Here is a 14,923-nt window from a genome sequence, read left to right on the forward strand (position 1 = left end):
CTGGCTGTATTTTCCCTTTAATGTGGGAATGGAAAACCATGAACATTAGGAACAGTAAAATGACTGCCTCAGCAGAGACTGGAGTGTCAGCCCTGTTGGGCCCCAATATCCTTTTTGACCACCCCCACCCCCCGGTCTTTCTCCTGTCCAGCCTGCAGAGCTGTACTGCAACTCTCCTTTGGAGCCAATATTGAATATTGTCCCACCTCCAATGTTAAAATTGGAAAAATTATTCAGTTTATTTGTCCGTGTGATGCACACATGTATGGAGGCAGGATATTGTCCTTTGCCTCAGGTAGCAGAAGGTCTTGGGTCTCCCTCCAGCTGCCTCTCTGAAGAAGCCACTCTGGGCTGAGCGGTGACCTTCCTTTCACCCCTCGGCAAAGGAACTGCAGCATTTCTAAATCATTGCATTTCCCTGGATTTCAAAAAGGAAGTTGATCACTGAAGAGTTACCAGTCCTACCAAGCACGGTTTGAGTTTACAGTCTGATTTCATTTCAAGGTATGCATATGAACGTCGTTTCATGTGTATCCCTCGCACACAGGTAAAACTTGTGTGCTATTTAGAACAAATAATAGCACATAATAATGAGGTCAACCTCTCTTAGTAATAATCAAAGCTCATAAATAAGACTGCCAGGTTTTGAATCACTCACATTTCTCTCTTTGGAAATATACTAAAGGAAAATGGATCCAAGCCTGTTTCCCACAGTTCATGACCAGAGGTGTGGTGGTTCTCTCGGTGTATTCCCTGGCTGGTGCTTCTTATGTCCAAAGAAAGAACAGATCCTGGAAATGGTGAAAGAGGGATCAAGGAGGCTGGGGGTGGGTGGGTGGGAATTAAAGCATCATCCATAAAATAGAAAAACAGGTCTTTATAAATTGTACCTGGGATCGTCTGCAAATTAGCATAAAACCATTCATCCTGTCCTGTCCCATTTTCTGCTACTGGAAAGCCATGCACCGAACCTTCCAGCATTTCTGTGGTTTAGTCTGTGGGCACAGATGGGACCTATGATTTGTGGATGCTTTGGGGAGTATCTCATGTAAAAATAATGGATTTGTGAGGATTTTTACCTCTCATCCATATTTTTATATTACTGCAAAGATATGAGTCAAAGAACCCATTATTTTGGCATTGTAGTTACTGGGTAGAAATGGGAGCTGTGGGTTGATGGTGTTCTCTGGAAGATGCCATGTAAAAATAATGTGGATCCATGAATATCCCTGTTTCTGGTGTATATTTTTATGCTGCTGCATAGCAATGCGCCAAAGGACCCATTATTTTGGTGCTATAGTTTGTGAGCGAGCACAGCTGGGACCCATGATTTCACAGGGAGTTAAAAAATGTGGATCGGTAAAGATCCATGTCTCAAAACCATGATTTTGTGCCACTGCAAAGCCATGCGCTGAACAACACATGATTCCTGCGCATTGATGGGACCTGTTATAGGCTATGATTCGATAACATATAGATCCACCTTTTATCCAGTTCCCTTAAAAGCTCCAGCCGGACTCCTCTTGCTTTGGAAAAAAAAGAAAAACTTGAATCCTGGAAATGGGGAAGAAGGTAAACGAGGAAGCCACAGATCGCAGTGTCTGATGCATACCAAAAATGTGTCAGAGGCAACGCATATGGAAGGTGTTCAGCTTCCTCTCCTGCCGTGCATGAAGGGTCCAGGACTCACTGCAGTACAGGAGAGTGCTCAGGACACAGGCTCTATAGACCTGTATTTTGATGTATGCCGTCAACTTCTTATTAAGCCATACTCTCTTTGTGAGTCTAGAGAACATGGTTGCTGCTTTGCCAATGCATTTATCCACCTCGACATCTAGGGAGAGAGTGTCAGAGATTGTTGAGCCAAGGTACACAAAGTCATGAGCATCCTCCAATTCTTGTGTGGAGATGGTAATGGAGGGAGGTGAGTCCACGCCCTGGCCCATGACTTATGTACACTAATAAATTCATTTTAAGTGTTAAGTTCCATCTCCATACTACATTATAACAATTTTCTTTAACCCTTACAGACATATTTTTCATTATTCTTTTAGTCCACATTTTACCCCAATCTTCTTTAATTAATCAAATCTCACCACAATTCTTTTAAAGCTCTTGTTTTATATTCAAATCCTGGACATGCAGAAGTAGGTAAGCCCAAGAGAGCCAGCTGAGAGCTGCTGGTGCAAGCCCGGGCTGGGAAGAAGCCGGAAGAGAGGTGAGCAATTTTTGGGCAAGGCAGCCCTCCCTCGAACTCAGGACAGTCACAGATCCCGGAGACTGAGAAAACTGGATATTTTCCTGTCTCTGTTTTGATATATGGATTCACACTATGGTGTAGTGGAAAGAGTGACGGACTGGGATTCTAGGGTTCAAATCCCTTCTTGGCCATGGAAACTCATTGAGGGAGTGGAATTGGCATAGCCACTCTTTAAATATCTCAGTTGCCTTAAAAGTCCTGTTAGGTTCGCTGTAAATCTGTTCCGACTTGATAACGCAAACATACACGCTGAGATACCTATGGAACCCACTTGGCAACTAAGAGTTAAATGCATTGAGTTTGGCTTCCTAGAAGGGAAGAGGATCTTGGGAGCAGGAGTCCTTTCTCATAGGAAATGCTCCTTCTCCAAAGAAGTCCTTTCCGGTCGTTTCTTTTTCTTCCTCCGGAGGGGAAGCGGGGCTTGGGGAGCTGGAAAGGCTGCTTGGGGTATGCTTCTCCCTTTCTGGGATCTGGGGCGCCTCTTCCTTCCTTCCGCCCCATTGCAAATGGGAGGGATGGTGAGTCTGTCCCAGCAGGGGAGGATGAGCGGGGGGGGGGAACTGGGGGAGGCCGGAGGGAGTGGGGGGGGCGAGAGGGGGAGGGGAGGAGGGAAGGGCCCCCCAACTCCGAGGCCATCCGAGGGAAGGGAAGCCCCCCCAAGACCGGGCAGGAGAGGCAGCCGGAGGGGAGCCCCCAAGCAAGGGCTGTTTGGGGCCCAAGCCTTTCTGCTGCCTGAAGGGCCACATCCACCCTCCCCTCCTTCCACCTCTCCTGCCCACAAAAGGGCTGATCCTGCACCTTCCAAGGCACTTGCAGGGGGGAGAGGGGTCCCCGTTGGCTCCCTTGGAGGGCGAAAGGGTTCCCTTTAGGAGCTGCTGCGGAGAGAATACCAAGCAGTCGAGCCTTCTCTCTGTGGCTTAGCAGTGGCCCCATGAAAGGGAGGGAAGGACAACTCATTCAGCATCTTTATTTTTATTTGTGTATTTTGGGAAAGGGGAATTTTTAACTGACACTAGGTCTGTATCTGTCAGTTGAAGAGAGAACCCCACATGCCTGTCTTCCATCTCAGCCTTGGGATTCTTCTGGAGATGAGACGTGGTCGGATCCTGTTGGGTTACGTTTTTTCCAAATGGTCCATGCAAACTTGGGAATGCCTTGGCTTTGCAGAACTTCCATAGCATTGACTCTTTAAGGTAGTTTTTGCCCAACAGGAGAAGAATGGTTCCAGGACACTGTTGGGGGCATTGTTGGATAGCGAATAAAATTACAATCAACACACATCTGGCTCCAGATCAGGAAGAGGCATCGATGTTATCAAGGCAGGAAGTCTTGAGACATGCTGGGAAAGAATGGTGGAGAAGGTCAGGGGCGAGGAGACGCCCAGCTCAGGCACACAGTCCCAACACCAGAAATATTCTTGCAAGTTGGCTGACAATCCTTGATAGATTTGCATTCAATTCCACCACCTTTTCTGTCAGTGGCTGAAGCCAGAGCAACACACAAAGATTCAGATCCTGGACTTGGCCATTTAGGAGCAGTTCCTGACCATCCTCCCTCGGCCTCGGAGATGTTGAACTGGGTGACAGAATGTGGAGCCGAGACCAGTAATAGGCAGTGGCCATGGAAAACGACTTCCTAAATCTGAGTTAGGCAGACAAAAAAACGTAGGAAGAGCAAAAGGTAAAAGCAACTCAGTCTAAGGGCTTGAAAGCCAAAGCGGGCACCCCATGGCTCTTGTAGTCATTGTGTGTGCTGCTATTCTGCTGAACCTTGATGCCCTCTGTTACATACAGCTATGACATCACTGCCCGTCACTGCTGAAGCTGTGTGTCATCTACCAATGGCGTGACAGAGGGTGGGACATAAGGGGTGGAGCTGTTGTATATAAGGGGAGTGAATGGTGTGAGTGATTCAGATAGAGCTTTGAGATAGGGTTGAGATAGGGAGTTAGGGACGGTTAGGGCTTGGAGATACTGTGAGATAAGAACTGTGTTACATAGTGAGAGTCTGTGAGAGTGTGTGTGTGTGTGATAGTTATTATAGTGATTAAAGTATTATTTATATTCTAGTGATTTACCATTCCTTTTGTTTGTACACAATAAACATAAGTTTTTATTTTGAAATCATACTTTGGCCTGAAGCTTCATTTGAGGGGATGGTTGGTGGCAATGGAAACGAAGAGTGATTGGGTGTGACGTAACGGCCCCTTTGTGAGGTATAAGGAGGCTGTTACAATAAAATTGGTGGCAGCCATGTTACCCTTGGAAGCAAGGTGTGTGGACCTTTTTTTTTTTTTTTTAAAAGCAGAATTTTAGTCCCAGAAACACTGGTCTACTTTCAAATAAAATGTACACCTCCCTCTGTGCTTAGTTTTTAAAAGACATTACAGGATTACTTCTGCCTTTGGTTTATCACCCAGTCTATCACTAAAGCAGGGTTCAGTACCTTTCGTTAGGAGGATTTGCAGTCCGTGGCTACTTCAAGGGGTCAAGAAAATTCTACAATGTTCTGCTAATTGCCTGTGTTTTCTTGAGAAAATTCTGGAATCCTGACCCGGATCTGGGAAGTCCCAGCCTTGCCCACTGAGATCTTTGCTTCTGTCTTTTCTTTTTCTGCCTTTCTATTCCATGTCGCAGGTCCTCAGATGATAAATCTCTCTGTAGAAGTTCAGTCTGATTTCTTCATGGCAGAGAAATCTCCATATGACACCAAACATCAAGGAACATTCCATCAGGGCCATGAAGGAGGTGCCACCTTGATAGGTAAACATTAATACTTAGAGGGTGTGTTTTTTCCTGTGTGAAAGGAAAAACTCTGTGTGTGTGTGTGTGTGTGTGTGTGTGAGAGAGAGAGAGAGAGAGAGAGAGAGAGATATGAAGCCTTTGAAGTACAAATTAAGGATAGCAGAAATCCTGACACACATCCGTATTTTAACCTTGTATGCTTCCATAATTAGTGTTTATTTATTTGTCCCACATATCTTCGGATAGGCTCACAACTGTCTTCCCTGATTGCCTTATGCTCGCCTCAAGTGTCCTGTGAAGGAGGTCAGGCTGAGAGTGAGTGGATGTCTCAACGTCACCCAGTAGGTTTCACATGACTCAGCAGGGACCAGAATGGGATCACCAGAGTCACCGCCTCCCACCCAATGGGTCCAAAATGTTTTGGCATCACAGCCTCTTTTACATTCCTGAGAATCATTCCTGCTCCCCCTTGTTCCCATTGCAGCCATTCAACACGTTTTAAGCAAAACATTCAGTTTGTAATTAGAGATGGGGGTATTCGTATTTATATACAAATACGAATATCCCTGCTCAGATGGCGTTAACGAGGGTCCAGCCCCATGCGGACGGACGGTCCACTCATCAATCCGCTTCGGACGCAGACCACGTAATTCTACCAATGGATCCGCAGCGTGCGATCCACTCACCACTCCTGGCAGGAGGCGGAAGCTTCACTGCAAGGTCAAAGAGTGGTGGGTGGATTGTGCGCCGTGGAGCCATTGGTAGAATCGTGCCATCTGTGTCCGTGGCGGATGGATGAGTGGACCGTCCGGCTCCATGGGGCTGGACCCTCGTTAACATCACCTGGGCAGGGATATTTGTATACAAATACCCCCAACTCTATTTGTAACATAAGATAAAATATTGCAAAAGAGTTTTTTTTTAATCAAAACAAGTTAATAGAAATGGAATTTCCTATAAGAAATAGCACAAATGAGAAAGACCTTCCACCATTTCAAAAATTGATTGATTGATTACATTTTTATACCGCACGATCTGGGCCATATAGGGCCATATAGCTCAATAATTCTCAGGAACAGAAGAATCTTTGACAAGACAAGGTTAGGGGTGACCAGAGGAAGCATCAACCCCCCCCCCAATAAAGGCAATGACGTCAGAGCAGGAGGAGAGTTTTGTGTTCTTAGAAGTTCTTCCACCTTTTGGCACCAATGGAAAATGGAAAAAAAACAGACTTGAGACAGAAAGAGAAATAGGGAAGATTTTCCACCCATATTGGGGAAAGTGGAGTGGAATGAAGAAAGTGGAAAACTTGTTTTGTTTATTTGCATTTCCCAAAAAGGTGTGGGGAAAATTGGTGCATGTGCTACGTGTTTCTCCAGAGGTAGTCCCGTGGCTTTAATGAAAAATACTTTCTGACCTGCTGGAATTCTGACGTCCTCAAAGTATGGCTAACCTGGATAAATTTCTTTACTCAATACAAATATTTCTTTATGAAGTAAGTCAAAATCCTGTAGTCCTCTTGGAATTTCATTTATACATGCTCTTCAGAGGTTTGTAGTTTTCACTTTGAGAACCAGTGCCTTTTACTGGGATTGTTTTTCGCAAGCATTTCTAGGAATATTATTCAGAGAGAAGACTATGTGACTGACTTCCCACCTCCTTTGTCTCTCCTGCAGGGGCTGGAAGGATGGCAGCAACAAGGATTCCTTCATCTCTTCCTTTTGATAGAAAAGAACCAGATCAGGTATGGATAAGATAGTTAAAAGTGTGAAATGCTTCATGTTTTCAGTGCTTATAGAGCAAGCTAGTGGAGCATGGCCCTCTCCATGTGAGAAATAGCTGTACTTGTTATATCTGGATGTTATAAATGAGGAAGAATTTTGTTTCTCTTCACTTTTGAAAAATGGTCGTTGAGTGGAAAGACCATTTTTCAAAACTGAGGAGATATAAGACTGAAGGGTGAAAAATGGTCTTTGAAAATCTTTGAGTGGAGGTTTTTCAAAAAATATATGTGGGGGCGGCAGGGATTGTTTCCGTCTCCATGTTCCCTCAGTCTGAATAGATCTCTCTGCCTCCATTTTTTGTGGGAGGGCTAAGAGTGTAAGAGGAGCCATGCTGGATCAGGCCAAAGGCTGATTGACTCTTAACATCTTGGTCCTCACAAAGGATTCCTAGATACTTCCAGGAACAACCTCCCAAGGCTGAAAAGCCACCAGCGGCCCTTTGTGTCCCGTGTTGTTCCCCAGCAACTGGAATTTAGAGGCCTCTCTTTCTGGAGGGAGCAGGTCACCAAGGTGAATAATAGCCCTTGGTAAACATGTTCTCTAATACAAAGGTTGTGTAGGCCATTAATGAAAGTTAAAATCTACAATAAGACCCTGCCATTTTTCTTTAATTATTCTTTTGAATACAGAAGGTTATCTTTATGAAACCCATGAGGATGTTCTCCTTCCTTTTCCATTTTTAGGGTCCAGTGACATTTGAGGAGGTGGCTGTGCACTTCACCCAAGAGGAGTGGGCACTGCTGGATCCTGACCAGAGGGCCCTCCACCAGGAAGTCATGGAGGAGAACTGGCGAACTGTCTCCTCTCTCGGTAAGATTACCTCTTTTTCTGGCTGATGCTAATCTCTCTTGTTACCAGTGCAATAAGGACACTCATTACAAGGGCAACAATAATGCTTCTGTGTCGGAATGGTATCCCCAGGTCATGCTAGCTACTGTGGGGTCCATAATGCCAGACTAGGAAATCTGTGGCCCTCCAGATATGCTGAAGTCCATCTGCCATTACCATCGTTTCTAAACTTTAGCACATTTCTCCATTGGAGAATTGGAAATGGGGAAAATTGGGAAGGGGCTAAAGTTTCTGCTGATCAGGGGGCTCATCCCATAGGCCAGTTAACACAATACAGTGGTGCCTCGCTTAACAACGTTAATTCGTTCCAGCGAAATCGCTGTAGAATGAAAACACTGTAAAGCGGAAAACAAGCCATTGAAACGCATTAAAACCCGGTTAATGCATTCTTATTGGCTAAAAACTCACTGTCCAGTGAAGAGCCTCCATAGGTGCCTGTGCAGCAAAAAACGGCTCCTAAACACAGCAGGGAGCTAGTTTGTTAACCCGGTGGCCATTTTGAAACCCCGACGATCAGATGTTTTGATCGCGGGGAAGCGAAAATCGGTTCCCGAAACAGGGAACCAATCATCGCGCAGCGAAATTCCCCCATTTAAAACATCGTTTTGTGATTGCAAAACCTTCAATGTTAAGCGGATTCATCGTAATGCGGGGTAAGCATAAAGCGGGACACCACTGTATAGCTCAAATCCTGTTATGTTGGCTGACTTTGGAAAGTCTCTCTCTAGCTTCCGTAGTGTCATATTTATGGCAAATTGGAATTAATGTTAAAATGAAACAGTTCTCTGTATGAAGTTATTTCAGGGGTACTTTTGTAATAAGCCGTTAACCTTTTTTGCTGCTACACCACAATGTTGACTCACAGTTAGCTTTTAATCCACTAAGACTCTGAGATCCAGAATTGTGAACATTCAGGGGAAAAAAGGTTGAAGGTGTTACTTTAATGGCAAAGAAATTCAGAAGTCTAAAGGATAGAGTAGAGAGTATACATAAGAGATCAGTTTAAATACGAAATTGCACAGATTCTGTGCTTTAGACTTGCCTTCCCTTACCTGGCAGTTTCTAGATACACTGGACTTTTTTAAAAAAATTACACAATTCCTAGCCAGGAACCAGAAAATGGGGTTTGTGCAAGTATGAAAAGTATCAGAATGGGGAAGTCATTTATAGGAACAAATAACAGAGCAGGCCAGTTGTCATGAATGTCACATCTATTAATTTTCCGATTTGTGGTTTGTTATTTAATTTTGAAGCTGGAAGGTTGACAGCCATACTTGCTTTCCCTGCCCTGACCTTTTGGTGTGCTCCACCTTTTCTTGTAAAACTGTTTTTCTCTTAATTAAATCTATTCTGCATTTCTTCTTCTTCTTCTTCCCAGCAGGTAACTGGAGGGAGAAAAAAGTATGTCTCAAATATGGAAAGAATTTTACGCACAAACTACAGCTTGCCAGACACCAGAGAATCCACACAGAGGAAAGTGGCACTGAAGATAATTCTTATAAATGCACTGTGTGTGGGAAACATTTTGCCATAAAGATGGCACTTCTGCTTCACAAGAGAGTTCACACTGGAAAGAAGCACTTGATCACTGAAAGGTCTGGGAAACGTTTTGATCATGAGTCACATTTTGTGAGCCAGCAAAGAGTCCATACAGGAGGGAAACCATACAAGTGCCAGGAGTGTGGGAAATGTTCTGCTTGCAATTCACACCTCCTAATCCACCGGAGAGTCCACACAGGAGAGAAACCGTACAATTGCCAGGCATGTGGTAAGTGTTTTGCTCACAGTTCAAGCTTCCTGACCCACCAGAGAGTTCATACCGGAGAGAAACCATACAAATGCGAGGAGTGTGAGAAATGTTTTGCTCTCAGTTCATCCCTTATTAATCATCGGAGAGTCCACACGGGTGAGAAGCCGTTCCAGTGCCAGGCATGTGGGAAATGTTTTTCTCAGAATTCAAACCTATTGACTCACCAAAAGGTCCACACAGGAGATAAACCATTTAAATGTCAGGAGTGTGGGAAGTGTTTTTCTCACAGATCATGCCTTATAAGTCATCAGAGAGTCCACACAGGTGAGAAACCATACAAATGTCAGGAATGTGGGGAACATTTTGCTTACCATTCGCAGTTTGTGAAGCATCGTAGAGTCCACACAGGAGAGAATCCATACCAGTGCCAAGAGTGTGGGAAATGTTTTGCTCAAAAATCAATCCTAGTGATTCATCAGAGAGTCCACACTGGAGAGAAACCATACAAATGCCGGGAGTGTGAGAAATGTTTCGCTCTCAGTTCATCCCTTATTAATCATCAGAGAATCCACACGGGTGAGAAGCCGTTCCAGTGCCAGGTGTGTGGAAAATGTTTTTCTCAGAATTCAAACCTTCTGACTCACCAGAAGGTCCACACAGGAGAGAAACCGTATAAATGCCTGGAATGTGGAAAACGTTTTGCTTACCGTTCCCAGTTTGTGAAACATCGAAGAGACCACACAGGGGAGAACCCATATAGGTGCCAGGAGTGTGGCAAATGCTTTGCTAAAAAATCGGTCTTTGTGATTCATCAGAGAGTCCACACTGGTGAGAAACCCTACAAATGTCAGGAGTGTGGGAAATGTTTTGCTCAAAAGTCGGTCCTTGTGACTCATCAGAGAGTCCACACAGGAGAGAAGCCATACAAGTGCAGAGTCTGTTACAAACGCTTTACTCAGAATTCCAATCTCCTGATCCACCAGAGAGTTCACTCAGGAGAAAAGCCATACAAATGCCAGGACTGTGGGAAATGCTTTGCTTACAATTCAAAGCTTGTGGATCATCAGAAAGTCCATACAGGGGAGAGACCATTCCAATGCCAGGAGTGCGGGAAATGTTTTTCTCACAATTCAAACCTTCTCATCCATCAGAGAATCCACACGGGAGAGAAACCGTACAAATGCCCGGAGTGTGGGAAGTGTTTTGCTGGCAGTTCATACCTTATGAACCACCAGAGAGTCCACACTGGAGAGAAACCATATCAGTGTCAGGAATGTGGGAAACGTTTTTCTCAGAATTCCAATCTTCTGATCCACCAGAGAGTCCACACAGGAAATAAACCATACAAATGTGAGGAGTGTGGGAAATGTTATACTCGCAATTCAACCCTTTTGAGGCATCAGAGAATCCATACGTGAGAGAGTAAGAGCAGAAATGCTGGTAATGTTCTGTATCAAAGACAAACCTGTCACCGCACATGATTAAAATAATTTTAATATACAGTGGTGCCTCGCACAACGGGTGCCTCACACAACAATGAATTCACACAACGATGGCTTTTTCTGATAAATTTGCCGCCTCACACAACGATGTTTCCTATGGGGGATTTTCACACAACGATGTCTCTTTTCCCTCATTTAAAAGTGCCTTAAACTGTTTGAAACCTGTTTTAAATGCTTGCAATCGTTAGCCCGCCTCCTGAAACTTATGCAAACTTAATTTGGTGTTGTTCTGAGTCGTTGTTAATTTTTGGTGATTTTTTGTTTTTCCCTCATTGAACTCTATTGAACTGTCCGTCCAATACATTTCAATGAGAGAGAAAACAAAAAATCACCAAAAATTAATGAAGACTCAGAACAACACCAAATTAAGTTTGCATAGGGTTCAGGAGATGGGCTAATGATTGCAAGCATTTAAAACAGGCTTCAAACAGTTTAAGACACTTTTACAGGAGCGAAAATGCACATCGGAAAGAGCTTCAAAAGCAGGGAAACGGAGATCAAAGATCCCTTTCCGATGTGCCTTTTCGCTCCTGTAAAAGTATCTTAAACTGTTTGAAGCCTGTTTTAAATGCTTGCAATCATTAGCCCACCTCCTGAAACCTATGCAAACTTAATTTGGTGTTGTTCTGAGTCTTCGTTAATTTTTGGTGATTTTTTGTTTTCTCCATTGAAAGCCATTGAATGGTCTGTCTAATGGCTTTCAATGGAGAAAACAAAAAATCATCAAAAATTAACGAAGACTCAGAACAACACCAAATTAAGTTTGCATACGTTTCACAAGCTGGACTATCGATGCCAAGCATTTAAAACAGGTTTCAAACAGTTTAAGGCACTTTCAAATGAGGGAAAGGAGACATCGGAATGCCATTCAAATGCATTGAGTCGGCTTCAATACATTTGAATGGAGGAAACATTGTTTCACTCAACGATGTTTCCTATGGGGATTTTCGCTCAAGAACGGCAATTCATTCCAATTGGAACGGATTAACTGGTTTTCAATGCATTCCTATGGGAAATGGTGTTTCACAGAACGATGTTTCACGCAACGTTGATTTTTTTGGAACCAATTAACATCGTTGTGTGAGGCACCACTGTAATTTAATTATATTAAAATTATGGGAACTATTTTACTGATGATTCTCATCTTACAACTCCCAACAGTAACTCTGCAGCAGAGAGAAACCATAGAAATGTGAGGCATCAGGGTTATGAATAATACTGCTTCAAATCCAGACTGTGTCAGCCACGTGAGACAAATTATATACATGCCAAGAGTGGCAGATGTTTTGTTTTGAGACCCAAAGATTTGATCCATAGGAGAGAAATTTATCAAAGTGTTGAGGTTTGATAACATTTCATAGAATCGTCATAGGGTTGGAAGGGATCTTGGGGGTCTTCTAGTCCAACCCCCTGCCCAAGGCAGGAGACCTCATACCATCCCAGAAAGATGGCCGTCCAATCTTTTCTTGAAAACCTCCTGCAATTGGGCACCCACAACATCGGGAGGCAATTTTTCCTAAGTCACCCAAAGCTGTATTCCCCAAGAATATAGCTCATGTGATGCAGGTAGCGTAGAAATATTTGGGAGTGTGAGGAAAGGTTTTCTTATAAGATCAAACGAGAGAGAAGTCCAACCAAAGGTCTAAGTGTTGGAAATTTCTTCCCTTTTTCTCAGATAACCAGTGAATCCATACATGAGACTAACCCTATCCCTTTTATGGTGTGGACAGGTTTTTGATCACTGCTCAGATTTGTGGAGAAAAACCTCATCAGTGCTCTAAATTTTGGAGAAGCGTTCTTGACCTATTGCATTTTAAAAATTAAGAAAAAAATTACCAAAAAGTAAATCATTTAAAACAGGGCTGTCCAACCTTTCACCTTCCCTGGGCCACATTAGATGAAAATTTGGTTTCAGCCACACATAAATTTGGTTTGGGCCGCATGGGGGGGGGGGCAGCCCTAACCGTCCTCCGCAGCAATCTCAGACAGCAGAGGCTGCCAGCTTCGACTCCAGTGGCTTTATGGGGCCGGGAGGGGGTCCACCTATTGATGGGGACGGCGCAATGCAGTCACACAGCCCCCCTCTCCCCTCCCGCTCCTTCCTTCCTCCCCTCTCTCCCCACCCTATCGTGACATGCCCCAGACGCATTCCGGCCGCAAGCGTCGGCAGTGTAACTTGAAACTTTGGAATTTCTTTTAAAATAAAAAATTGCACTGGGCCGCATTATGAGCCAACCTGGGCCGTGTGTGGCCCACGGGCCGCAGGTTGGACAAGCCTGATTTAAAAGCTTAGAGTGTCAGAATATGCAGTTTTTGAACAGTCTGCAAAAATCCAGGTAATTCACTGTCTTGCTTCCAACATGTGCTAGACAGCTGGCATCTGAGAAACTAATGAGCAGGTCACTGGTCTTTCCCTCAGCAGATGGAAATCCCTCCCTACCACACCCCAAAGACATAGCTAGAGTGGAAGCTCTAGGTTTTTGAAGTCATTGACCGAAGAAAAAAACAAGAATCACCCTTCATGTCTACATAATCTCCAGTGTCGCTTGTTACATATGCAACATTCGCTTGTTACATATGCAACATATGTAACATATGTTACATATGCAACATGGACAGGTCTTGGTGGCTAGAATGTTATGTGAGTGTTTAAATTAAAAAACAAAATCTTGATTTACAACCTGATTTATGCAACAATATTTGGTGGCTTGGTCACTTATTACACCTTGTTGCAGTAATCTGAAGAGTTTCCCTGTAATATACAAATCATGGATCTTATAACTCCATGTCTCTAACCATCCCATAAATTGATGCATTTGTCCAACATGTAGAATTGGGGATGAAATGCAAATGGACGTAGAGGAGCACGAAGTGGGGAACTAGCGTTTTTCTTCTCCTTCACCACACCTTTGAAAGGGGGAAGGGATAGATCATGTTCCAAAACCAGGTATGATGTTCAAGAAACCTGCAGGTTTAAGGCAAAGAGTTCAGGCTATTTCATCTCATCCCACATGTCACAAAATATAAGTAACTGGAAGCTAAGCCTGATGCCTCAAGAGATGCCCTCCTGCAGTGAGCAACTGTGTCCTGCAGTGTCTCGGGGGTGAGCTTTTGTTTAAAAAAGGCTATTGTGTCTTTTTATTTATTTTAGAATTGCTTTGAAATCTATTTTTACGTACTAATAAATAATATTTGTTTAATTCTTTTAAAAATATTGTAATAATTTATTGTTTTTTACCTTTTCATATTGTTTCTTTTTTAATACTGTACGCTGCCTGGGGTCCTTTTCAGGAGAAAGGCAGGAAATAAATATTCTAAAAGAATGAATTAACGAATTAGTTCATTGCTTTTTGATACCGTCATAGCCTGTCTGTCACTGTTGTTGTTTAGTTTTTTTAAGATTGTCTGTTCTAAGATTGTAAAGCCCCCTTGGGCCAGGGATGGGGACTTGCAGCTTGAAACTCACAGCACCTATGCTGTACCCGCGACTTGACTTGGACTCAACTTGCAATTTGGCCGATTTTTGGCCAAGTCTTTGAACAAACACTCACCTGAAGAAAGGAGAGGAAAGGAGAGGCAAAGAGCAGACAAAGAGGTAGGAGTGGAGGGTGAGGCCCGGGGCTTTAATAGCAAGTTCTCTTTGTATTCCAACATGAGGTATGTTATCAGGTAAATAGCATGCATTCTGTTGATACGGAGTCATGCTGAATAGCTGAGATGTTTCCACAATCGTGCTGGAAACCAAACCTTATGAGGAAAGGCTGAAAAAAACTGGGCATGTTTAGCCTTGAGAAAAGAAGGCTGAGGAGTGATAGGATGTTGTTATTTAGCTGTTAAGTCGTGTCCGACTCTTCGTGGCCCCATGGACCAGAGCACACCAGGCCCTCCTGTCTTCCACTGCCTCCCGGACTTGGGCCAAATTCATGTTGGTAGGAAAGCACTTTTCAAATAATTGAAAGGCTGTCATACAGAGGAGGGGCAAGATCTGTTCTCAATCATCCCAGAGTGCAGGACATGCAACAATGGGCTCAAGT

At 43.7% G+C, this 14,923-nt stretch overlaps 1 protein-coding gene across 6 annotated transcripts; it reads left to right on the forward strand.

The window, feature by feature from the left end:
* Positions 1-312: 312 nt before the first annotated feature.
* On the forward strand, positions 313-14,216 carry LOC140701300 (uncharacterized). Of its 6 annotated transcripts, none has more exons than XM_078388257.1 (6): positions 2,649-2,778; positions 4,897-5,022; positions 5,251-5,345; positions 6,681-6,748; positions 7,472-7,598; positions 9,019-14,216. In XM_078388257.1, the coding sequence occupies exons 4-6, from the start codon at positions 6,692-6,694 to the stop codon at positions 10,803-10,805; spliced, it is 1,971 nt and encodes a 656-aa protein (XP_078244383.1). In that variant the 5' UTR covers positions 2,649-2,778; positions 4,897-5,022; positions 5,251-5,345; positions 6,681-6,691; the 3' UTR covers positions 10,806-14,216. The 6 variants fall into 6 exon arrangements, with proteins under 6 accessions (XP_072844444.2, XP_072844448.2, XP_072844446.2 ...); XM_078388256.1 differs by having other exon boundaries at positions 2,653-2,778; positions 9,016-14,216; XM_072988343.2 differs by lacking the exon at positions 5,251-5,345 and having other exon boundaries at positions 313-2,778; positions 9,016-14,216.
* Positions 14,217-14,923: the final 707 nt, after the last annotated feature.

The sequence above is a fragment of the Pogona vitticeps genome, chromosome 2, assembly GCF_051106095.1.
Source record: "Pogona vitticeps strain Pit_001003342236 chromosome 2, PviZW2.1, whole genome shotgun sequence".
Taxonomy (NCBI): Eukaryota; Metazoa; Chordata; class Lepidosauria; order Squamata; family Agamidae; genus Pogona; species Pogona vitticeps.

Excerpts from the sequence above, each read along its gene's own strand:
- LOC140701300 (XM_072988345.2), top strand. The coding sequence starts at position 2,521 with ATGGAACCCACTTGGCAACTAAGAGTTAAATGCATTGAGTTTGGCTTC. Across the intron at positions 5,023-6,680 it reads AGGAGGTGCCACCTTGATAG|GGGCTGGAAGGATGGCAGCA; the intron begins GTAAACATTAAT and ends TCTCTCCTGCAG. Across the intron at positions 7,599-9,015 it reads GCGAACTGTCTCCTCTCTCG|CAGGTAACTGGAGGGAGAAA; the intron begins GTAAGATTACCT and ends TCTTCTTCCCAG.